The 27500-nt window shown below is 47.6% G+C and overlaps 1 protein-coding gene across 10 annotated transcripts in view; it reads right to left on the minus strand.

Annotated features, from left to right (window-relative positions):
- LOC147015062 (myocyte-specific enhancer factor 2C-like) overlaps positions 1–27500 on the minus strand; it is a 108839-nt gene that overhangs the window by 47334 nt on the left and 34005 nt on the right. For all 10 annotated transcript variants that reach the window (XR_015050211.1, XR_015050210.1, XM_085849438.1 and 7 more), the window contains exon 5: positions 11438–11633. Coding sequence is in view for 8 of the 10 variants with exons in the window: in XM_085849438.1 (XP_085705564.1) it covers positions 11438–11633 (196 nt within the window). In the remaining 2 variants the exon portion in view is untranslated. The remainder of the gene's footprint in view (positions 1–11437; positions 11634–27500) is intronic.

Raw genomic sequence — 27500 nt, forward strand, 5'->3', positions numbered from 1 at the left:
TACACAAATACATACACAAATACATATACATATACATACATATACATACATATATATATATATATATATATATATATATATATATATATATATATATATATAGATATATATATACACACACACACATATATATTGTTGCGGATTCGCGCCCGCCGGCGTGCTGACCGCCACGTAACTCGAATCGCGGCACGTCGCCCACCGGACGGACAATCCAGTCGTGACCCTCTCGGACTAACGCCGGGAACCAGTCACGGGTGGACCTTTCGGTCTCACCGCGATCGTGCCAATCGGCCCCCGCGGTGGATAGGGTTGCTCGCCAAATTCGACCTACCTAAGTACCCACACGGAGGGTAGACCGGGCGATCGCACCTCGCCGCAGGTCGACTTCGGACACGGGCCACTTAAGCGACCCGTTCCGTACTATCGGGATAACCGAGCGGTGTTATTCGTCGGCCTCGACGGTTCGATTAATTATCGGGCGTCTTAGCCCACGACCAACCCTTTACGTGAAGCAAGATGGGGATTCAATGAAAGAAATGACGAAGCAAAGCGGGAAAACAGTTCAACAATAAGCACATTTATTTCGCGATGAACGGAAAGCACACATATACAATTCCACCAAAAGCACATGTAAAAGAAGAAGACAATGCAATATTACACAAAAAGCAAATGCAACAATGCAGATCTATCCGACTACCGGGCACACGGCAACACTTATACAATTTTACTTCACAGACGGCGCCGACAACACATATTCCCAAAGCAAAAGAAAAGAGAACCACCCTCCAGGATGAGGGGGGTAGGCGGGCCTGGGGCCGAGACCGTGTCGGGCCTACCCGTCTGATGATGAGACGCGGAGCGGCGGTGGTGCCTCAACTCCGCGGGCCTCGCGGACAGTGTCTGGTAGGGGGTGGGAAAGGGGCCCCCTTTGTCGCACTATCTCAGCGCGGGGGGAAACAGGAGGGGGTTGCTGATGCTCGGGGAAAGGAGGATATAACCCTGTCTCGGGTCCCGCGGCGAGCGTCTCCTCCTCCACCTCGGTCGCGTCGCTGGCCTCTCTCTGTGCCGCTCCCGGCACCGACGCGAGCACCCCCTCAACCCCCTTCGCCGCCGCCGCCTCTCCACAGCTCCGTCCTCTTCACTCCGACTCCGCGAACTCCCAACTGCCCCTCGACTGACGAACGCAGTCGTTTTTATCAGCCCCGTGGCTTCGCTCTTTCATCTTTGACCCTCTGCCTCCGACCTTTCACCTCGCTCCCCATTGGCCCGAGGAAAAGTGGGCGTGAATGCTTTTTGATCCATGAATTTGCATATAGCGACCGCCCTCCAACGCCCTGGAGGCGGGGCCAAACCGCCCCTCGCTCACCGATTGGACGGAACAAAAGTGGGCGTGAGTCGTTTTTGATCCGTTTTTCTGCGGTAAGTCCGCGATGCTTTTGAACACGCTGCTCGGTGCGCGCCCTACACGAGTCCAGCATCGGTGCCCACGAGTGGCGCGAGATGACGGTGATGCGATGGTGGCGAGTTGTGACGGTAAAGGTCGTGGCGGTTGTGGTGAAGCGGCGTTGTGGTTGGTGGTTGTTGTTGTGATGGCTGCGTTGTGGTTGGTGGTTGTTGTGTGATGGCTGTTGAGACGTGGTTGGTGGTGGTAATAATGGCGGCTGGTCCAAAATAAAGATAGTAAAAGAAAAACGGCTATCCTGAAGAGTCGCAGCCCTCATGAATGGCATTTATTCCCTCTAGACAACGGGTTTGGGCCTAACTACACATATACTTACCGAGATATCTCACCTGAGGGACCTGAATGGTGGTTTGCGAATTTGGTCAACCACAACAATATATATACACACACACACACACACACACACACACACATATATATATATACACACACACACGCACACGCACACGCACACGCACACGCACACGCACACGCACACACACACACACACACACACACGAGGTGTGTTCAAAAAGTATCCAACCTTAATTTTTCGTGCGTAAACAAATGAAGCTAGGAAGGCGTGGTTTGGTGCACGTATGTAGGCAATCCTAATTCGTATGCGTGAATATTTTCCCGCCTGCAGAAGCTGTCAGTCGCCGACAGACTGCCGATGAGTGAGGAAGTGTAAGTGAGCACTGTCGGATTTTCGTTTTTGACAAAATGGCGGAAAAACTTGAGCAACGCTACTGCATCAAATTTTGTGTAAAGCTTGGCGATTCCCAAGTGGAAACGATCCACAAGATTCAACAGGCCTTCGGGAATGAAGCAATGGGCACCACACAGATAAAAGAGTGGTACAACTGCTTCAAAGATGGTCGCACATCAGTGGAAAGTGAAGCACATTCTGGTAGGCCCTCAACATCCCGAAATGAGATAGTCATTGACCAAGTGAGGACCCTGCTGATGCAGGATCGTCGAATCACGATCAGAGAACTTGCAGACGAGGCGGACGTCAGCATTGGATCTGTTCATTCCATTGTGACTAAGGATTTGGGCTTAAGGAGAATCTAAGCGAAGTTCGTGCCAAAGCTGCTAACGATCGAGCAGAAGCATCTCCATTTGGAGATCGCACACGACATGCTGGAGACTGTGAACAGCGATCCCAACTTCTTCAACACAGTGATCACTGGCGATGAGACCTGGGTTTATGGGTGCGACCCACAAACCAAGTTCCAGTCATCACAATGGAAGCATCTAACATCCCCGAGGCCAAAAATAGCAAGGAAGGTCCGCAGCAATGTCAAAGTTATGCTGGCCGTCTTCTTTGACTCCAGTGGCGTGGTTCATCATGAGTACGCACCACACGGCACAACCATCACCAAAGAATACTACCAAGAGGTACTGCGTCACCTTTGTGATGCTGTGCGACGCAAACGGCCGGACCTGTGGGCAGCGGTCAATTGGCAGCTCCATCACGACAACGCACCCACCCATTCTTCACATTTGATACAGAGTTTCCTGGCCAAACACAACACACCTGTGCTTCGTCAGGCTCCCTACTCTCCCGACACGGCTTCATGTGACTTCTGGCTTCCCCCCCCCCAAGCTGAAAATGCCCCTGAAAGGGACCAGATTTCAGTCCAGAGAAGACATCATGCGGAATGCGACGGACCAGCTGCGCGCCATCCCAAAAGAGGTGTTCCAGCGCTGCTTCCGACAGTGGCAGAGCCGTTGGGAGAAGTGTGTGGCAGCCCAAGGAGACTACTTTGAAGGAGATTAGTGTAAGTTTGTTGTATCTGGATACGAGCATTTTTTATGAGCAAAGGTCGGATACTTTTTGAACACACCTCATATATATATATATATGTATATATATATATATATATATATATATATATATATATATATATATATATATATATATATATATATATATATATATATATATATATACACACGCACATATATATACACACACACACACACACACACACACACACACACACACACACACACACACACACACACACACACACACACACACACACACACACACACACACACACACACACACACACACACACACACACACACACACATTGTTACGGCTGTGGAAATTCGCAAACCACCATCCAGGTCCCGTAGGTGAGGTATCTCTTAAGTACATGTGCAGTTAGCCCCAAACCCGTTGTTTAGAGGGAATTAATGTGATTCATTCGGGCTGCGACGCTTTGAGTCAGTCGTTTTTCTTTTTCTATCTTTTATTTCAAACAAAAACCAACGAGGACGCTCGGGAAAGCCACATTTATTTCCAAGTTGGCGTCCAAAACCAGTCGCCAACTGGGCATCCTCCGTCGTGCAAAGTCATTCCTTGGCACACCTGAGCTCTTTACCACATACAAAGCTTTCATCCGCCGCTTGATGGAGCACTGCTACCCCCTCTGGGGTGGTGCTCCTGCCTCACACCCATCTCGGCTTCACACTGTGGAAACCAAGACTTTTAGGATCATTGTGGTATCTCCCACGATCAGGTCAGGTATGGGAGCATGTGCCAGAACAGCGCGTCGCTGCGTCCACTTTCCGCCGGTACTCCAGGGGCCTCCCTCTGGCCATCCCCCAGGCAGATGCCAGGCCCATCCCCATCTCCTTGAGATGATGGTCAACCTGTTGCAACCATGAGGCACGTGGTCGGCCCACTGGCCTCCTCCACTCATGAGACTCCCTCGCTGAGAGAATCTGGTAAGCAGGATCAGAGTCAGGAAAACGAGCCACATGTCCATACAGCCGCAACTAACGCTCACGGACTATGCAGGTAACAAATCTCATCCGAGTCTCTCTCAGCAACCGCTCGTTGGACACAAAATCCGACCAGCGATAGCCAAGGATTCTCCGAAGAGACCTGGTACCAAAGGAATTAAGTCTCCGTCTCAGATCCTTGGTCAGAGTCCAAGTCTCGCACCCATAGAGCAAGACTGGAAGTACCAAGGACCTGAAGACTCGGACTTTCGTCCTCCCGCACAGGTACCGGCAGCGCCACACCCCATGATCCAGTGAATCCATGACTCCCCAGGCCCGACCCAGACGTCTATTGACCTCTGACTCGCAGCCAGCAGAGACATGAATATCACTGCCAAGGTAAGTGAATCTCTCCATGACCTCAACATCCTCACCACAAACAGACACAGACAGGACAGCAGCATCCAAGATGTCACCGAAAGCCTGGATCTTAGTTTTGACCCAAGAAACCCGTAATCCCAACGGCTCCGACTCCTCATTCAGCACCTCGAGGGCCCCCAAGAGGATGTCTAAAGTCTCCGCAAAGATGACTGCATCATCTGCAAAATCAAGGTCCGAGATCTTGACATTCCCAAATGATGCACCGCAACTTGATCTCTCCGACATCCTCCCTAAAATCCAGTCCATACAAGTGCTGAAAAGTGTGGGGGCAAGTACACATCCCTGACGAACTCCAGTAACAACTGGAAATAAGTCAGAGATGGTACCACCACACTTCACAGCACTCTCAGTACCAGAGTAGAGTTCAGACATCAGATCGATCAGTTTTGGTGGCACCCCACGAAGACCAAGAATCCTCCAGAGGACATCCCGATTCACTGAATGGAACGCTTTACAGAGATCAACATAGGCTGCAAGCAGCCCCTGCCGAAACTCTCGTCTGCGTTTGGTGAGGACACGAAGTGCAAGGATACGGTCAATCGTTGACCTCTTTGGTGTAAAGCCTGACTGCTCTGGACGCTGGTGCTCAAGCAGATGGTGGCGAACCCTATCAAGTATTATCCGAGCAAAGACCTTGCCCGGCACTGAGAGCAGCGTCACCCCTCGGTAGTTGTTGCAGTCTTGGCGATCACCCTTCCCTTTCCAGAGAGGGACAACAAGGCCCCTCTTCCAGTCAGTTGGGATGATGCCTGTGTTCCAGGCAGAGCACAAAACTGCATGCAACGACACGAGTGCAGCATTTCCACCAGCCTTGAGAAGTTCGGCATGGATGCCACAGATCCCTGGAGCTTTGCCCCGTTTCAACTGGTTCACCGCAGCCCGTGTTTCCACAAGCGTAGGTGGACCACAGTTGATTCGAGGGTCAGCAACAGGGATTGCAACACACTTGGCGTCCAACTCGACAGTTGGTGGATCAGCCTGGTACAACCGCTCAAAGTAACCGGCCCAGCGGGCCTTCACTTCAGACTCCTCTGTCAAGAGTCTACCACTCTCTGCTCGAACTGTAGTGCTCCGAGGGATGGGCTTGGATGAACGTAATGCACGAATTCCCCTGTAAGCGGGACGAGAATCACCTGTCCACAGGTGATGCTCTACCCCCTCACAGATTCCTCGCACATAGGCCTCCTTGTCCACCCTCAGTGCACGTACAGTTTTACGCCTCAGCTCCCTGAACAGCTCAGCTCTGCCATTCAGCCTGGCCCTGCGACTCTGGTCAATGGTATCCAGTGTCCCTTGAGAGACAAAATTCTTCTTTGCCCTGCGGTGAGCTCCAAGGCATCCACCGGCAACATCAAGGACGGTGGTCTTGAAGGCGCTCCACAACTCTTCAAGACCCCCCAAAGCACCCAGACCCCCCAAGTGTCCACTCAGCCTGTTCGCAAACTCCTCAGCTACTCTTTCATCCCTGAGTTTGGCAACATCCAGCCGAGGCTGGGATGGTACCATTCTCCAGGATTTAAGGTGCAGCTTTAGAGTTGCTACAACAAGCCTGTGGTCAGTATTGAGGAACTGAGCACTCCGGTAGACCCTGCAGTTCTGGATCATCCTCCAACGACCGTCAATGAGGACATGGTCAATCTCCTTTGCCACACCGCCAGCGTTGGAATACCAAGTCCAGCGATGAGCTTGTGGGCGCTGAAACCATGAACCAGCCACCCTAAGTCCATGACTTCTTGCAAAGTCAAGGAACTTAGTGCCATTCTGGTTCATAGTTCCTGACCCATGGGGACCAACACACACCTCATAACCATCCCTATCAGTTCCAGTCGATGCATTGAAATCCCCCAAGACTAGAAGTGTATCTCGTCTGGGGCACTGATCAACCACAGACTCGAGTGTGGCATAGAATGCATCCTTCACGGTGAGATCACTCGCCTCAGTCGGAGCATAAACAGAAACCAGGGAAATGACACCTAAGGAGTGACGAATCCTTAATCTCATAATACGCTCGTTGACGGGTGTTACCTCAATTATCATTGGGGTCAGCTTATTGGACACAGCTACAGCAACTCCTTGGGTATGGTAACCATCAGAGCAACCAGACCAATAGTAGGTGTAACCACCCACCATTATCTCGCCGCAATCCGGTCTCCGAACCTCAGAGAGAGCTGCAATCCCGATGTCCAAACGCTTGAGCTCAGATGATAACAGAGACAGGTGATCATCCTCTCTTAGGGATAGGACATTCCAGGCAGCCACCCGAAGGGACCGCCTCAGGTTAACCCAAGGAGACCGCCGTCTGGTGGACGACACCTCAGCACCACTCCGACACACTCTCCCGCAATCTGACCCAGGGATGTTACCCCGTGGTTTCCCTCCTATCATCAAAGATTGGGGGTCCCGAAGGCTTTGCCCCAATCCCGTCATCCGGTGAGCTGCCCTGCGAAGGGAAGCTGCACAGGAGGTACTCCCACGGAGTGGGTTTTCAGATTTTTTTGCGTTTTTGCGTTTTGCGGAATGAAGGGTTTTACGGTGGCCGGAGTGCAAATCCTGCCACCAACCTCCTGATAAGAAGTGACCCAACTGCAGGAGGACGTCCGCAGACACAATTGGGCACGAGATATGGATGGCCGTTGGCTCACAAGGAGCTCCTCTGCCCTTTGACAGGTTTTGTTTTTAATCCTGCTGGGTGTCCATATCCAAACACCCTCCTCACCAGAAAACCTGGTGGGGGAGACGGTTTAGTCGCCGACAACCTGACCATGGAACAGGTTAGTACAGGTTTACATGGTACCTGTAGCAGGTCACAGATCGAACCTGACCTGACAGAATCGAACCTGCCTCACACCCATCTCGGCTTCACACTGTGGAAACCAAGACTTTTAGGATCATTGTGGTATCTCCCACGATGGAGCTGAGTTTTTGGGTTTTTCATTCTCTCACCACAGGCAGGGTGGCGGTCTGTCTTCCACCAACTCATCTCCGGCCTTGCCCCCCCCCCAACACACCGCTGTCTGTGCTCTGCCCTCTAATACTTCTGCAGGGTGTTCAAGGTCCCCAAGCAACCCGCTTCTGGTGAAACTGCCAAAATCAAGAATTACTGCTCACCTTCACTCTTTCATTCCTCTTTTTTCCCCCCACATCTGGAACAAACTCCCACACTTTCTCCAATCCCACTCTTCCCTCCAGGTCTTTAAAACAGCTCCTCATGTCTACCCCCATCCAAAACCATGATCTTTTCTACCCCAAAAACCAAAACCACGACTCCTCCCCAAACACACCTTCAAATTCCATGTTTTCTTTCCTGAAAGTTCCTGTCGTGTTCATCTTGATTATCCCTTGTATCCCGACCCATCCCTCTCCCTTCCACAGATCTGATGTCCCTGTTCCCTACTGGTGTTGTGCATCCCTCTCCCGCCCCCCCCTCGTCCCCTGCACTCTTTGTAATATGTTAGGTGTGAAAGCTCTTAAACGAACCTCAACAAAGTAAACAAAAAAAAGCTCTTCTCCTTCCAAGCTCCCAGTTTTTCCCTCCTGTGAGCTTCCTTTTGCATCCATATTGTCTTTTCCTGCCTCCCTCCCCCCCCCCCAATTCCTCCCCACACTCATTGTTTGTCCAAGTCTCCCTCTAACTTGGCTTTCAACACTGTTGCTGGTTCCTCCCCACCCCCCCCTACTGTTCCTTTTTGTCCGGTTACATCCTGATCCGTTCAGTGTACCAGCTCTTCTACAAGCCTCGACTATGCACTGTTGGTATACAAAATAATGCATTAGAATAAATGTTGATTTTTTTTGTGGAATCGCCAGTCAAGTTGCATCTGCAAATGTACAAGTTGAACATTGAAAGAACGAGAAGAGCACTCTGACATCGACAAATATGCCTCCGCCATATTAATAAATCATACATTCCTATTCCAAGTTTTAAATCACTGAATCCAGATTCAAAAAATATACCCATCAGAGATGGGGAATCCCCCACCATTGAAACATCTTTTTCAAGATGGCCGCCCCGGCCATCTTGGATCTGGCCACGCCCAAAATCAATAGGGTTCTTCCTTTTCAGATGGTACATGTGTGACCCAAATTTCAAATCGATATGGCGAACAGTTTATGAGTTATCGCACTCACATGTTGTGAGTCTCACTCACACAACTATAAATGTTGACGCCCAGCCGGACGGACGGACGGACGGACAGCTGGACGGACGGACTACCCGGGTGACAACAATATCCCCCTTCCGCCACGTTGCGGGGGGTAAAAATTAAATAACTCTGGCTGCCAGAACATGCATCCGATCAGGTTGAAATTTAAAACATATATTCCCCATGGCTACTGGATCATAAATGTGACGTTTGACGTCAATTGATGAAGCGCTTCAAAATAAATAATTTATTTTTAGATTTTTGCTCAATCCAATATGGCTGCCAGACCGTGTGACCTATTAATTGTTCATGAACTTTTATCTTTCAAAATATGGCTGCCGAACCACATGAACAATGAAGTCATCACCCCCCCCCCAACCCCCATACAATTTAGCTCAAGTTGACCCCCAAAGTCACCTCAAGTGACTTCGTCAGTGGAGGCATAAAAAATATCTTGGGAAGACTGTGGTGGTGCCACAATATAAATACTTTACAGGAGTGAATGATTACACATTTAAATTGTGCTTCGGCTACAAGTCAACATTCAACTGCCAACTTCCTGAAAAAAAAAAACATTTAATCGCAACACTTCTGATACACCCAAGGATAAAATGCAACAAAACAAGGTGGATTTTTTTTTATCAATAAATCACAAAACCCTGAACAATGCCATGATGTGGGACAAAAGCAATTTTATGATCACACACTGAAGAACTTACCCGAATGAAACCACACCCCCAATATATTCACAGCTAATACAAAACCAAGCGAAGGTCTTACATCAGTCATGTGCCAAATTCTTCACATCAAAGGAATCCATCAGGTGTGTTATGTTGAACCTTCTTCTTCATTTGAATGCAACACAGGGCGGCAGGGTAGCACCATTGGCTGAGGATGTGGCTGTGCTGCTCATGCAACGCCCTCTGCTGGTTAGGGCAGGACTTTGGAATTTGGCCATAGTTCCGGCGATAGCTCGCCTGCTCTTCAATGTTGAACCATTCCTCGTTTCCTAGTTCTTCTAGCCCAACCTGTCAATAATATCCGATTTCAACATTGGCAGCACTCGTCACCTGTTTCCTAAGAACCTTGCATAGACAGTTGATGAGGGAAGACTGGATGCGATGGAAACGTCACGAACCTCGTTTGCTCAGTTTAATCTGACCTCACAGCACTCCAAACATGTCCATATGCACTTGACCACATCCTGAAGTCTCCATCATAAGGATTACTTTGTTAAAGTGGTGAGTGTTGGCTGGATGGTGATAGTGTTTAGAAGGCCAATATTGTTTGGTTGTGGGTCTTTTATTGAGATCTGCTTTTTATTTTAGAAAGGTTAATCGACTCCACCGCCTAACACCATTGGTAGGAGGTTGACAGGGAAACATTTGAATGGGTTCTTTGGGACAGTGCAGGTGTCATTTTTATGGGCCGAGGTGACACTGCATACTTTCCAGAGTGAAGGAAGCAACTCCAATGAAAAGACAAGATAAGGAGTTGAGACAGCAGGGAAGAGAGTTCAGCTGAGTAAATTCTGAGAACAAGAGAACATCAAGATGAGTCAGAGAAGAGGCGTCTATGCTGGTGAGCTTCTTCTCTTCCTTAGGGAGAGGGAAGTTTAAAAGGTATACCAAGGTCAGTCAAAAGGGGAATATTGGAAACTGAGAAGGATGGGAATGGGAAACCTTTTTTGGAGGCAAAAAGATGGTGTTGAAATAGCCAGCAATCGGCCTTATTGTGAACAACAACTCCCTTCTGAGGTAAAAGAGGGAAAAGGGGTGTGGGGTGGAGAAGGGAGCCTACCTCAAGACAGATTTAACTTAAATGCCACTGGGTTTTTGAGGATGGACACAAACCTGCCTAACTTTAATATCAGGAAGGTCGATTGCTGAGGCTTGGCTCTTATTAGGGTATCTGAACATCGATTGCATATTTTAAGAGATGACATTGCCACAGTGTGGAATTAGCTTCCGATGGTGAGTGTGCCACTTGCTTGACAGAAACTGTCTTGCCACATCCGTCAAAGAATCGAGCTCTGGAAAATGAGCAGGATAATTGTAGTGGTAATAAAATCAAATTGTTCATGAGATGTAAAAGAGCTTGATGGTCTTGATGGACTTGAGAAGTTCAAGGAGTCAGAGACAAAGGTGAAGTGCCTTAATGCTTATGGTTGTGGGCTCAAACCTTTCGGTTTGGTTACCTCTGCTTGGCAGTCGTTTTCCAGCCGCTGTGTTACCAATGAGAATCCAGCTTTCCGTGATATGAACATTACAGGAAGAAGAAGCATGCAGACAGAAACCAATTCAAATTCTAAATGGTGAATTACCTGAACAGCCACATTCACAGATTACAATGGGTTGTATGGACTCCCATCTGAAGTCACTCCTCGGTTCTGTTACCCGCAAAGTAAATTCTACATGCTGTTGATTCCCCCCCTCCCTCCCCCCCAAACATATTCTAATGTTCTTGCCATTTTTGCAATAACAACAAGCCAATGTCACCAAACATCACCATCTTGCACGAAAGCTCCTCAATGGGCTTTGGACAATTTCATCAAAATGAGCTCACGGTTACCTTCAGCCGAAAGGAGTGGTGGCACGAAGAAGACATGTGACAAGGGGACGCATAAGGCACAATGAACAAAAAAAAGGATGGCATTGGCAGGGTGAACACTTGCCGGCATCTCCCGTGCTTGAGGGTCGTTGTACAAGGCCCGGCGAAACCGTGTTGCGCTGGACAGTTACAGGCTGTGTTGTGTTGAGCATTCCTTGAGAATGCAAGATGCCAGAGCCGACTGTGCCATAGACAAGAGAGCCAGGGGTGTTTAGAGGCAGGGCAACAGGGATCTGAAAACTGCCAGGAGGAACACTCGCCTAAGGGGAAACAAACAAAAAGGCACGTAAGTAACATGATTGGTGGGAAATGGAGCAGAAGCCTGATTTTTCAAAGACAACCATTGACAATCACAAGTACATCAACAATAACTCAGAAATGCACTGGAAACTGGAATGGCACTTGGTAGAGTGTACACCTCCGCAATGTTGAATAGTTTACATTTTGTATCCCATTGATGGGCCGGATCTGGATACGGACCTGAACCAAAATCTAATCAGATGGTTCGCGTCACCTAACCAACTCGTCCACAACTTTTTTAAATATCATGCTATGTATCATTTTTGGCCCGATCTCTCAATGGTGAAGAATCACTTTATAAATTCTCAAATCCGGATTCGGATCTTCACCAAAATCGAATCAATTTGTCGTGGTCACACACCCAACCTGTCCACACCTTTGTGAGATACCGTGATACATATACATATATATATATATATATATATATATATATATATATATATACATATATATACATATACATATATATATAGATATATACATATACATATATATATACATATATATATATATATATATGTTACGAATTACGCGGTTCGGACGGCCACGCACGACCGCTTCAGCCCAAACGCAGTCGCGCGCCCGCCGAAAGCTGGAATTCAGTCGTAGCCTTCCGGATAACCCCGAAAACCTGCTAAGGGTGCCAAAACACACCATAAACTTGTCAATATCCTGTCCACGCGCTACAGGGTTAATCGCCGAATTATCGATATACCTAACTATTCATGCGGACAGAAATACCGAGAATTTATACCTCGATGGGACTCGTACGGAAACGAGCCGCTTAAGCGTGCTCGTTCCGTGTGCGAAGCCGAGCAGTTTTAAATCGCCAAGTTCCGTCGGACCAGATTATCACTTTTATAGCCAGGTAATTTCCCGAACGCGCTGTGGCAGTCAATGGCAGGAAAATGACGCAATGAGCAGATGTACATTTAAACAATGGGGAATTTATTTTATACAGCAGGCAAGCAATCGATGGGGGAATAGGGACAAGACACGAGAGCAGATTTAAACCAAATAATATAGAGCACAGGCACTTATACAATTCACTACTTATTAGACGGGGCCCACACACAGAAACACACACGGAGACAGAAATGAACCAAAATGGTCTTTAATGGGACCTCCAGCCCGGAGGACAGTCGGGCTGAGGGTCAGGGTAGCTGGCTACCTTGCCACGAGCGTGCGGCTGGACGTCCACTCCTTCCCAGAGCTCCGGCCACCGTCGGACGGACCAGTGCAGCTGAACCCAGCTAGGGTGAATCGGGGTCGTCGCCCCAGCTCGCGATCACGCGAAGGAGATGGGGTGATGATGAGGACGAGGGCCAGGGCTGATGGCGACGAGCAAGCACAGCCAGGCGGACTCCTGAGGCTCCTTCTCTCTTCCCTTCTCCCTTCATGGATCTCTCTCTAAAAATCTCCTCAGGAACCTTCTATCCTCTGCTTCCTTTTTCCTCCCTTCGTGGACCTTTTATTCTGAGGTCTCGCCTCCAGAAAGCAGCAATGCACGGCTCACGGTTTAGGATCGTTCTTCTCAAGCTCTGTCTTCTTCGCACTGGACGACCTTCTGCCGTGAGCCCTCGCATTCCTCTGAGGCGTGCCTTTTCTTCTGGCGTGACTCATCCGCCGCCGGTGGGGGCTGCCACATTCCATTCCCCACACACCCCCCACGAACTGCTTTTATGCCCACATTGGGTAAGGAATTCAGATCGGGGATGCAGTCTGAACACGCCCGCATTCCAGCGAGCGCGCAGGGGACGCTCGCTGTTCCACAGAGTGTCCGCCACCAACGGGCATTTTGTGGCTGTTGTTGTTGCAGATGGTTTTCCTAATACAAATCGCAGCGCATTTATTTACCCATTAAGCAAGGGACGGGACCCTAACTGGCAACATGCACTTACCAACATAACTGAGCTCAAGGACCTGAATGTTGAGTGTGATAGCTTTCCAAATCCACAAATGTGTATATATATATATATATATATATATATATATATATATATATATATATATATATATATATATATATATATATATATATATATATATATATATATATATATATATATATATATTTTGGTTAGCCCTATCTCTCATGGGGTGAAGAATCCTGAAAAAAATCACATCCGGATTCGGATCTTCACCACAATCAAATCAATTTGTCCTAGTCACACACCCAACCTGTCCACCAAGTTTCATCTGAATCCATCTGTAACGTTTTGAGATATCGTGCTATTATTGCGGGGCCGGGCGTCGGCTGCAAGCACGACCGCCAGATGGAGCAGTACAGTCGGCTCAACCGATCGCCCGGAATTTAGATCATACCTTTACGGAAAACTCCAGAAATGTACAGGTCCCTTATTGGACCGAAGTTCGCCAATAGACAGACCATGTGGGGTAGGGTCGATTGCCAATTTCAATTTACCTAAATACCCACGTGGTCCAACCTACGGGGGAAATTTACCCTCGACGGCACCCGTACGGAACGAGCCACTTAGCGTACTCGAACCGTGTGAGAGCCGAGCGGTTTGATCGCCGATATCCGTCGGTCCCAAATATCCCGTTAGAACAGCAACAGCCTGGCTAATTTCGCAACATGCAGCACGCTAAGTCAATGGAGGAAAAGACACGAACGAGCTGAAACATTTAACAATCGGCGTATTTATTCACAATAATAATTTGGGAACGAGGGAAGCACGCAAGAGCAGAGTTAAACCGTTGAAAGAAATGCACGTATATACAAGCAAAAAGCACTTACACCATTCACTACTTTGAGACTGGCGCCACGAACACACACACGCACGCACACATTCAAAATAATCGGACCAAATGGTCTTTATTGAGGCCTATCTCGGAACTGTCCGCCTCATGTGGTCTTTAAGGACCAGGTCCGCAGGGCAGAACTGGACCCTCAGCACTACTGCACCCCTCCAAATGGGTATCGTGCCTTCACTCAACACCAACAACAGAACGACCTCCTTTTAGTAAATTGACTAACCCTCTAACTAACATTAAACTGACCCCAGGGTCACTTGGGTGGGATTCACTCCTCCCTCCACTAAGTCATTCGCACCATGCATTCCACATTCGCTCCACTCACACACTTGGGCCCGCTGACCCACACTCACTCATTGGACATATTTTTCATTCCTCAATTTATACCAACACTCCAACACTGGCATTCTCCTAACTATCTCGTGCTCCCGAGTCATCCCTGACCTCAATGCACGTACCATTTAACTCTACGTAGCTAAGCTACGTCCCCACTCCACATTCCATGTTTGTCCACGTCTCCCAAAATTCATTTTTTAAATCTACCCTAATTCCCTCTAACTAACCCATTCCACGGGCTCCATGAGGAACAACCCAAGTCCCCATGAAGCCGGTCTAACTAACGCTAACCCACCCCCCTAACTCGTGCTTCCTTTGCCCTAATCACTGGGCTGTGTACTGGAAGCGAGGGTTTCTTTTGTTCTTTTTTCTGCAGCGCCATGGTAGTGGTTTACGGCACGCCTGTTCGTCCCTACGGGCGATACCGACGTCCCCTCCGATGGCCGATCCGTGCAGCCATGACGTCTCCCTGCACAACTCAACAAGTGCTCGCTTTCGGGGAATTCCCCATGCGGGACGACTTGCGCCATTTGCCCGAAGCTCGCGCCGCGAGGTCCGGGCTGATGATGTCACCCGCGCACAGAGCCTGTGCGGTTTCCCGTGCAGGCCAGCACGCACGCATCGTCCCGGAAACCCGCTCCGCGCATTCTAGAAACAGAACACGCGGCATGCAGCACGTGGAGCTCCGTACAAGCGCCCACGTGGGAATCCCTGTTTGCCGAATTCACCCGACACTCGCCTACATTTTCGCTGTCCATGCGGCCGGCTCGTATCTGACGTGGAACATTTCCGGGCCGGATCGCGAAGACGCGCACGTACAGGCCTTGCGCGAAGTGCGCCACGGACCCCATACGTGCTGTCGCGCGAGCCCGGCGCGGTTACCAAATCAGCTCTACACGGCGCAGAATGCTCGCCATACCCGTCTCCCGTCTGAATCCGTCTGTTCATTTCCGCGCACGCCATGTCACTCACGCACGCCATGACACTCACACTATACTCTCCTTTACCACTCACACCGGGACAATCACGCTGGGGATTCGCGCTACCACAAGCAATCCCGGGGCCTCCATACCCCCCAAGCTGCGCGTGTACCCGTTAACAGTACTCAACCGCTCCACCTCGTTCGGCTCGACCAGACTCACCTCGTCGCGATCTGCTTCAAGTGAGCATATTTCCTCCCTCCGTTCCTGAAGGAGGCTATCCTGCTGCTCGCACAGGGTCACGATACATTCCCCAAGCTCGACCCCATTGTTCCCTCTTAGCTCTACCTGTGTGTGCTCATCTTTAGTTCCATAATCCTGTCTCCCTTTGTGTCTCTGTGACTTTTTCCGTTGTTCCCTCGCGTTTATTAGTTTCTCCCTTTGTCTCTTTTGTTTTCTGCGTCCTCGTCAGCTCTTTTAATCTTTCTGTCGTCCCCTCGTGTTCATTAATTTCAGTCTCCCCAATTATCGTGACTGCGTCTCTCGTCATCCCAACCTCACCCGTATCCATCGCGGGCCAGACACATTGCACACTCCATGTCGGTTCGGTGTCTCCGCCACGTGTTGCCGCCATGATGCAATCCGTTGTCCGCATCTCGCCACGCGCAATTGCCCTTATTGCCTTTTGCCCTGCCTGGAGGTTCAACCCCATGCACTGCATTTCACCCCTCAGTGTTTGCATATTTGCATCCATGTCGCCCCCTCATCGCATCCATATTGCCCTTCATGTCATCCATTTTGGCATCCATTCTTTGCGCACTCGCATCCACTTTAGCATACATCTTGCGCGCATTCGCATCCATTTTGTGCTCCAAATCCCCCTTCAATCCCTGCATCATTCCCCTTAGCATTTCCCCCCAAATGGTTCATGTCAGGTTGACTCTGCGCAGCCGATCCGCCATGATGGTGTGCGGAACCGGCCAGGATCGGGGAGGAAATTTGACGGAGAGGGGATCTTGCACCGCCCCTCCTGCCGCTCCCAAAACCACTTCTGGGTTCGGCTGCGGGGAAAGTTATTGCATGGGGTTGGTATCCTGGACCATAGATTCAGACACTATTACCACTATCCACCTGCCTCAGCTCATCTTGGCTCAACATGTTGCGTTCTGGAAATAATTTTAAAACGCTCGCAATTTGGGGGAACGGGGGGTTTTCGCTCCCTCCACTCCTGATCCGACCCATTAATTTTGTGGAGACGGAAGGGTTCGAGTCCCACTCCTGAACACCAATGTTGCGGGGCCAGGTGTCGGCCGCGAGCATGACCACCAGATGGAGCAGTAGAGTCGGCTCGACCGATCGCCCGAATTTAGATCGTACTTCTTCGGAAAAGTCCGAAGAGTACGGGTCCCTTATTGGACCGAAGTTCGCTAATAGACAGACCACGTGGGGTAGGGTCGATTGCCAATTTCAATTTACCTAAATACCCACGTGGTCCAAACTACCGGGAAAATTCACCCTCGACGGAGGAGCGAGCCGCTTAGCGTACTTGAACCGTGTGCGATCTGAGCGGTTTGAACGCTGAGATCCGTCGGTCCCAAATATCCCATTACAACGGCAACAGCCTGGCTAATTTCCCAACACGCAACACGCTAAGTCAATGGAGGAAAAGATATGAACGAGCTGAAACATTTAACAATCAGGGTATTTATTCGCAATAATAATTGGGGAATGAGGGAAGCACGCAAGAGCAAAGTTAAACCGATGAAAGAAATGCACGTATATACTAGAACGGGCACTCATAGAGCCCATACCTTCGCCGCCACTACTTTTTTTGTTCTTGGTATGAGTGTGGGGAACTGGTTTCATATAAATGGTCTTATGACACAAACCACATCTATAATGTCATGACCCCCCCCCCCGACTTTCGGGGGTTACGGACTAAACAACAATCAACTCACGTCGTTTTGGCAAGTCTTCACTCGCAAGCTCGGTGAATACAACGTTTCAACAAGAGAAGGTAATCTCGTTTGATGCTGGTTTCATGCAAATCGAATAAGAATTGACTGAGTTACGCCGAAAACCGCATATTTTTCAAGGGCGTGACCCCCCCCCCCGACATTTTACCCCAACCGGTGACATGTGTTATGACGTCATTGTGTCACAAGATTGAGCATTAAATTCTGAACATTTTGGTGCTGGGTTCATGTAAAGCGGACTAGAATTGACCGCGTTATGACAAAAACCGCATATTTTTCAAGGTCGTGACCCCCCTGACCTTTCACCCCTAACCGGTAACAAGAGTATGGGTGTCATTGTGTCATATTGCATTATCACAAGATGAGGTGTTGAATTCTGAACATTTTGGCGTTAGTTGCATGCAAATTGAATAAAAATTGACCGTGTTATTGTAAAAAGACGATTTTGACCTTTTCGTGACCTTGACCTTTGACCCGAACGATCCCAAAATCTAATTGAATGCTTCCTGGCTAATAACCAATCCTCCCACCAAATTTCATGCAATTCAGTTTAATACTTTTTGAGTTATACGAATCACAAGATTACAAATAAATAAATAAATAAATAAATAAATACACGCCGCCGACCAAAACATAACCTTTTGCAGAATGCGAAGGTAACAAGCAAAAAGCACATACACCATTCACAACTTAGAGACTGGCGCCACGAACACACACACACGCACACAGTCACACCCAAAATAATCGGACCAAATGGTCTTTATTGAGGCCTATCTTGGACCTGTCCGCCTCGTGCGGTTTTCAAGGACGAGGTCCTCAGGGCAGAACTGGACCCCCAGCACGATCCAGACGCCGTCACGACCGGGCTCCGGGCAAACGAAGTCGGCAGGGTGAAAGCTGGCAGGAGAAGACCCTTTCTGGCACCGACCACTCCGTGTGCAGACGCTTCCAGAACTCAATCGCCCTGCGCGCAGATGTTCACTTCTTGCCAGAACTCTCAGAAACCCGTGCGCGCACGTCTCGCCAGAACCAGAACAATGGGCGTGCACTTCTTGCCAGAACCAGAACAACCATGAACGCGCCTATAATTATACCTCCCTCTTTAGAGGGGGGGGCACCGCCTCCTCACAACCCTCCCTCTCTCACTGGCGGGTTTTGGCACGCAAATCGCTCTTCGTCTCTCTCACTGGCCAAAACAGGCCGCAGGCTCCTCCATTGGCCCGGGCGCGTGGTGACGTCACGCGGAGCCCTTTCTCCTGTCGCGGGATCTGATTGGCCGGGCGACGGTCACCCCACTCGTTGCACGCTGATTGGTCGAGGGCCGCCGCACGGCTCCTCCTTGAACTCCGCCCACCATGACGTCGGCCAGTGCGGAGCCCTTTCTCCTGTCGCGGGATCTGATTGGCCGGGCGACGGTCACCCCACTCGTTGCACGCTGATTGGTCGAAGGCCGCCGCGCGGCTCCTCCTTGAACTCCGCCCACCATGACGTCGGCCAGATCGAAGTGAAGGAAGCGAAGTGAAGGTGAGGGTGATGGTGATGCGCTGTGGTCGGCGTTGATGTTGGTGTGTAAAAAAATAAAAGAAAAACCATATCAAAATAACTCCACAGCGCATGAACATTTAATTACCCATTAGACCAGGGTCGGGACCCTAACTGGCAACATGTACTTACTGATATAACTGATCTATAGGACGTGTATGTGTGCTCATGCCTTCCAGATTCGCAACACCATGTATAGTTTTTGGCTTCATCTCTCAATAATGAAGAATCATTGAAAAAAATTATAGTATCTGAATCCAGATCTTTACCAAGATCAAATCAATTCTTCCTTTTGACACACTCAACATGTTCACCAAATTTCGTCCAAATCCGTCATCAACATTTTGAGATATCCCATAAACAAAGAGACAGACATAATGAAGGAGGAGGTGAAGGAGGATATGTTTTCACCCATCTGTTCCCGTCTCTCAATAGCCCCATCTTTCAATTGGTGAAGAATCACTCAAAAATGGTGAAAAATGTCCTTCCACCTTCGGTGGCAGAGGTAATAAGAACAGCGTGAACCGTGATGCTGCTATTCATGCAGTTGGCAGATAACTGACAGCAAGTGCAGTTGGCAATTTCACATGCGATGCATGTCAGATATCTTTCAGAAGAAGACAAGATATTACAAGAGATAATGCCTGACAACCCTGATGCCAGCAAGGATAACAATAATGGTGCTCCTTTTATGTCAACTTATCTTTGTCCGTTTGTGTGCAGGATATTTCAAAAAATTGTGAATGGATCTGGATGAAATTTTGTGGGTAAGTTGGGTGCATGACAAGGACGAACTGATTAGATTTTGGTGAAGATCCAGATACTAGAATTTTAAAAGTGATTCTTCACCATTGAGAGATCAGGCTAAAACATTATGTCGTACGATATCTCAAAAAGTTGCAGACGGATTCGGACGAAACTTGATGGACATGTAAAGGCCTTGTCACACCTTGACGATTTAGCCAGCGTATGGCAACGTATCAAAATGTATCTAAAATGCTGGCGTACGCTGAACTATTGTTGCTTTTTCTCAATTTTAGGCGTATAATAACGTGTTGGATGTATGCATAACGTATTAGTAACGTACACAAAACGTTTCTATAACATATAGATAACTTATACCAACGAATGCTTAGCGTGTTGTCGGCATTCACAACTTATGCCCAAAGATAGTCTAACTTATGCATAGCGCACGGCAGCGTATCACCGACGATCACGTGGCGTAGCCTATTAAAAGGCAGCCGCTTGACGATTCAAATCATAACCGCACTAGACATCGAAGTGTCAACATCACCGTCATGCCGAAGAAAACTTCGAAGAATGCTGCAAAGAAGTCTCCTGGCCGTGGCCGTACACGTGGACGCAAGGAGGATCCATAATCACCCACACCTTCCCCATCACGCTCACCTACTACTACTGACATGGACCTACTACTACTACTACTGACACGCTCACTGACTACTACTTCTGATACTACTGACATGGACATCTACCCACCATGAAGTCTGAAACACTGACGGGTTCCTCCGGTGTGAACCCCATTTTTATATACCAATTCCCCTAAACGCTGCCAATACGCCATTATACGGTAGCTGTAAGTTAGAAACACGTTCAGAAAGTTCTGTGGTCGTCCGGAAGACGTCAAATACGTCTACATACGTCAATATGCGTTTGAGATATGTTACACATAGGTTCAAAGCACGTTACTCATATGTTAGAAATAAGTTTCGGGTACGCTAGACATTACCTCGACGTATTTCGACTCATGAGTAACTTACAAGTAACGCGTGTCGACGTGTGTCAACGATCGCATAACGTGCCTACAACATGGCCAGCGTATGCGGAACGTGCGAGTCATACGCCGAGCACGTCAAAAAATTTTGAGCGTGCTTAATATTTATCGACGAGCTCGACGTAAGCCAGCGTGCTCCAGCGTGCTCTTAACATATACAAAACTTACCCATAACGTATTCGACGTGTGCCAGCGTATTTGCCAAATTTTTCATACGTCGGCATACGCTGGCTAAAACGTCAAGGTGTGACAGGGCCTTTAGGTGTGTTAAAAGGAAGAATTTATTTGATTTTGGGCAGATCTGGATGCGAGAATTTTTTAATGTTTAAAGCAATTCTTCACCATTGAGAGAGGGGACCAAAAACGATGCATTGCATGACATTTCAAAAAAGTTATTGGACTTATATGTTCTGGATCAGGCATTGTGTGGCAGAGGTAGTCACTACTCTACCAGTTATGGGTGTGATCCTTCCATCCAGGCAAGCTAACGGAACCAGCAAAGTCTTCTAGCTGCAATACTTCTAATAACTTGAACATATTAAACTGTCTCCATACTTGTACTCAACTAATTTACCCTGCACATTATTACGCCTTATCGATACCTAATATGCCACAGAGGCACATCTTGTGGAAGGCCTTGATCTTCCTGTAGATATCTCCATTGCTGGTCCATGTCGGTTGAGGGATTTTTCCACAGGCTGATAGTATCTGCTGCTGTCATTTCCACCTCACTAAAGCTGGGTTTCCTGAACCGGATTCGTCGAGTTTTTATGTTTTATCTTCGTCCAGGTGTTGCTGTCATATCCCGTCCAATATTTCATGTTAAATCGCACCTTGTTTGTGTTACATCTTGAATTTGTTTCCGATTGTGCAAGGCCGAATTCAGCTGCTCCTTGGATAGAAAGTGTGAAAATTATTCATCTCTGCTTTCCTCACTTTGCTTCATTTTTCCCAAATATTTTACCTCTACCTCAACATTATCCTATTTACCCTCCTGGCTTCAAAAAAAAAAAAAAATATATATATATATATATATATATATATATATATATATATATATATATATATATATATATATATATATATATACAGATATATACATATATATATATATATACATATATATACATATATATATATATATATATATATATTGTTACGGATGTGGAAATTTACAAATCACCATTCAGGTTCCCCGAGGATCAGTTATGTCGATAAGTGTGTGTCCAGATTAAATTGCCCACCGATGTCAAAAGGGCGTTATTCGTGTGCCGGGCTGTGCATCTTTGAGTTAGCCGTTATTCTTTTGCTGTCTTGACTTTAAAACGAACAACATCTCCTCACCTTCATCTCCACGGCGCCGCCATCTTGTCACCAGCAACGGCGTCTACGAACGAGCGGCAGGGTGTTTTCAAACGCAGCCGCGTTGTGAGGGTGATTCCTGCCACGTCCACGTTCTACGGCAAGATCAGATCAAAACGACGAAAGGGGCGGAGCGAGTCGGGGGTGAAGGGTCGAAGATGAAAGACTAAACCCCTCCCCCCCGAACCCGATAAAGGTGGGGCTGAAACGCTGAGAGGGTCGTTCAGTTCAGTTGTTGAGAGTTCAGTTGAGGACTGAGTTCCGCAGTTGAGAGTTGAGCCGGCAGTCTGGAGTCTGCAGTTCGGAGTTTGGAGCCTGGAGTCCGGTCGACCTGCAGTGCCGTGCAGAGTTGTGGGTCGGTGGAGGCGGCAGCGAAGTCGCCAGCCGGAGAGAGAGGTCGCCAGCCAGCGACATAACGGTCCGAAGTGATCGGGCCCCGGGACAGTCTGAGCGACGCTGAGGAGTGAGCGGACTCTTAAAAGAGCATCAACTCCAAAAGAGCAAGGCCCGTTCGCTCCTCTGAGGTGTCGTTGGCCAGGCCCGATCGACTAGGCCGCACGGCAAGGCCTGAACCAACCGAGCCGCCGTTACAGCAGCTGCCGTGTTGACGACGAGACATCGATGGTCGCCCAGCGAGTCACCACGAGGGTGGCAGGTAACCTGCACGGTCTCGCGGAGCTCCTTCGGTCTTCACAGCTCCGTGGAACATTAAAGGCCTACGGGCCCTGTTCTCCCCCTTTCCTTTCCTGATGTTTTTGCATGGAAGTCTGTGGCGCCTTGTCCGCTAAGTAGAATTGTTGTTAAGTGCATGTACATAATAAATAGATATCGGCTGTAGGCTTTTTGCTCGTGTCTTGTACCCATTCCCCCCTCATTGCTTCATTGACTGCATGCGTGTACAATAAATTCCCCTTTGTTTGAATATTCACCTGCTCGTTGCGTCCCTTCCTCCATTGAACTGCCATAATTGCGTTTGGAATATTAGCTGGTTTTTAACACCGATAAGCTAATCGGGACCAACGGGGCCTGGCGATATAAAAACCGCTCGGCTATCGCAACGGAGCGAGCTGCTTGAGCGGCTCGTTTCCGAGCAGGTCCCGATGAAGTGTAAATCCCCGGCATTTCTGTCTGCGTGAATAATTAGGTACATCGACAATTCGGTGATCAACCCTGTCGCACGTGGACAGAAGAGTTGGCTGATTTATGGTGTAGTGAACAACACCCGTAGCTGGGTTTCGGCGTTGATCTGGAAAGCTGCGACTGGATTGCCCGTCCGGTGGGCGCGCGGCCGCCCGCACGCCGAACGGGTGGAAACCACAACAATATATATATATATATATATATATATATATATATATATATATATATATATATATATATATATATATATATATATATATATATATATATATATATATATACAGTGGGACCCGCTTAATAGAATCACGGTTAATAGAATCACCCGTATTATAGAATCAAAATCGTTGAGACCGATTCCATTGTATCTAAATGTACACAATTTTCCCCGTTTATTAGAATCAAAAACCCGCTTAATAGAATCAGCTGCTGGCCATCCACTTCGACAGTTCAGCGCCTACTGGCCGCACAGTTCCAACTTTTGCCACCAGGCGGCTGACGTCACGCTAAAAATAACGCTATGCCACTACAGTGATTTCGGTAGTCATTGTACAGATAGGCAGACGGCTGACAGCTGCAGTCTAAACACTAGGCGTGTCGTCATTTCCACGATGGACAGAAAACGAAAGCGGACGGATCGTTCAAACATTGATAAAGCACAAATCCTGAGGGACTATGACGCTTTGCCCAGAATGAGCCAACAAGAAGCTGCAGACAAGTTGGAAATTAACCAGCCGATCCTATGCAAGATTCTGAAAGATCGAGAGGCCATTCTGAAAGGTCAAGTGGATTCGTCTTCTTCTCAGAAATGCAAGCGAAGCGGCAACGCACCCGATGTCGAATCAGCAATGGTCAAGTGGATTCAAACTTCTAGAGAAAAGGAAGCACCGCTTTCTGGACCTCTGATGCGGGAGAAAGCGGCTCAGTTCGCGGAAAAGTTCAACAACAAGAAGTTCAGTGCGACAAACGGCTGGATTGACCGGTTCAAGAAAAGACATGGAATCGTCCACAAGAAACTTCACGGAGAGGCAGCGGCGGCTGACGTAGGAGGGAAACAACAATGGCTGGACCACGTGTTTCCGGATCTCGTAGAAGGCTTCACGGCTGATGAGATCTGGAATGCTGACGAAACCGAGTTGTATTTTCGGGCCTTACCAGACGGAACGTTCCTCTTCAAGGGAGATCAGCACTGCGGTGGGAAAAAGCCAAAGGAAAGAATCACGGTGCTTTTTTGCTGCTCGATGACTGGTGCTAAGCGTCCTCCTTTCGGTATTGGTAAAATCAAGAATCCACGGTGTTTCAAAGGCCTCAAAACAATTCCAGTTCGCTACAGAGCCAATTCCTCCGCATGGATGACAGGTTTCCTCTTCACTGAATGGCTCGATGAGTGGAATAGCGAGCTTCGGCGTCATGACCAGAAAGCGTTGCTTCTCATCGACAACTGTCCGGCACATCCCCAATCACTTCAACTTCAACATAGTGAACTGCTGGCGCAAAGGAGGAATTTTCATCGGAGCGGCAAGCAAAGGCGAAAGGGTCGAGAGCAATGACGACGACGAGTTAGCCAACCCTCTTCAAATGGATCCCGACCAATGGCAGGACTTCGTCAACATGGATGCCACTCTCCAAACCACAGACGATGATGTCACAGACGAAGCCATCGTTTCGGCAGTCCAACGCGAAATGGGAATTGCTACTGACGCAGACTATGACGCCGACACTAAAGTGGAGGTAGAGGAGGAAGAGGAGATCTCTGTCCCGACCATCAAGAAAATGATGTCTGCAGCTAAGACGTTCAGGCTTGGTTTGCTATCACATGGGTTCAGTGACATGGCCTTCCTGTGCAAACTTGACAAAGAGGTCACCGCCATTGCCACAGACTCGTTAAAGCAGGCAACAATCGACAATTTTTTCATTGCAGAGTAGGCTCATCGACAAACCTATGTTGTTTTGCTTTGAAAAGTACATATGTACTGTACGTGTAATTGTTTTATTTTCAGTAGTAAGTTACATTGTTTTGAGCAAGTGTGTCATATAAATCAAACTAAATGCTGAGTATTTGTCTCCGTATGTGTACTCGACATTTGATCCGCTTGATACTCCACAACTCTGGTGAACTCGGATATTAGAATCAAATTTGTCCGGCCCAAAGTGATTCTATTAAGCGGGTCCCACTGTGTATATATATATATATATATATATATATATATATATATATATATATATATATATATATATATATATACATATACATATACATATATATATATATATATATACATATATACACATATATATATACACATATATATATATACATATATATATATATACATATATATATATATATATACATATATATATATATATATATATATATATATACATATATACACATATATATATATATATATACATATATACACATATATATATATACACATATATATATATACATATATATATATATACATATATATATATACACATATATATATATATACATACATATATATATATATACACATATATATATATACATATATATATATATATATATATATATACATACATATATATATATATATATACATATATATATATATATATATATATATATATATATATTTCCCCCCCCCGACTCCACAGTGATCATATCCTCTGACTTGAATGTCCTTCTCTTCTGTCTGTCCTTCCTGTTCGACATTCCTTTTCCCCCCTTTTCTCAATATCTTCATAAAATATATAAACGCTTCATCCTTCAAAAGCATTTAAAATCATTTAAAAATGCTTTTCCATCCTTATATGTCAGAAACTTTATACCTTCTTCACCATGATTATTTCTCTTCTTCTTCTTCTTTTTTATATCTTTTTTTCTTTTCCCAAACCGTGTCAGCTAAGCGCTTGGTCCACCAACCATCCTCCTGCACATTCAGCATCAAGTTTCTCTGTCCCATCAACAACAAAAAATCTTACCTCCCATCACATAACCTTTACTTCTGTCATAGTTTGGAGTTTGGAATCAGCACCCCTCCACTTCTTGCCCCCTCCTTCTACTTCCACCCCACACACACCCTCAAAGCTTCATGTGGTCCCTTTCTGCAACTCTCCTCACCCAACCATCTCAATGCTTCCCACTCAAACATTCCTCCACACCCCACACACTCAAACCTTCCACCACACCCCACACACAAAAACCTTCCCCCACACCCCATTCATGACAAACCTTCCCCCCACACCTCACCCTCTCACCTTGCCCCCACAAAGCCCTCCCTAAATCCTGCACCATCCCAACATCTCCTCCCCCCCCCCGATTCCAAACTGTGTGGACCTCAAACATCCGAGGTCTCCACTCCAACATAACGTCGCTCAATCTAGGCCGCTGCGGATAAACCAGAAAATGTTTAACAAAATCCTTCCTGCCACAAGACATGGCCAACTTCTCATTGTCTCTTCCCGGCTATTGTCTCCTCCGATTTTATAGGTCTGAACCACACCCCACCGGCGGAGTTGCACTTCAAATCAATAACTCCATTTCTCACTGTCCATGTACTGATCTTACAACTCCCAACCCCCAGGAGCACCTCGGGCTGCGACCTCTCCTCTGCTCCCACCTCTTGTTTGTCTGTGTGTTGCACCGTTCCCCAAACAGTGATGACTACGACTGCATGTCTTTCTGTATGTCTGTATCTCTCAATCAATCTATATCACTCAATAACACACACACACACACACACACACACACACACACACACACACACACACACACACACACACACACACACACACACACACACACACACACACACACACACACACACACACACACACACACACACACACACCTTTTAACCACTCAACAAAACTCTCTCTTCCTCATATGTGGTTGATTTCAATTGGCAGCATGCAAATTGGCAGGGTGTTGTTACTTCTCTCACCAGCCATGGCACTTCAGCAAAGGACTTCTGTCACTCCATCGGACTGACT

This window comes from Eptatretus burgeri, chromosome 12 (genome assembly GCF_056783735.1).
Source record: "Eptatretus burgeri isolate ZD-2024b chromosome 12, Ebu_testis_v1, whole genome shotgun sequence".
Lineage (NCBI taxonomy): Eukaryota > Metazoa > Chordata > Myxini > Myxiniformes > Myxinidae > Eptatretus > Eptatretus burgeri.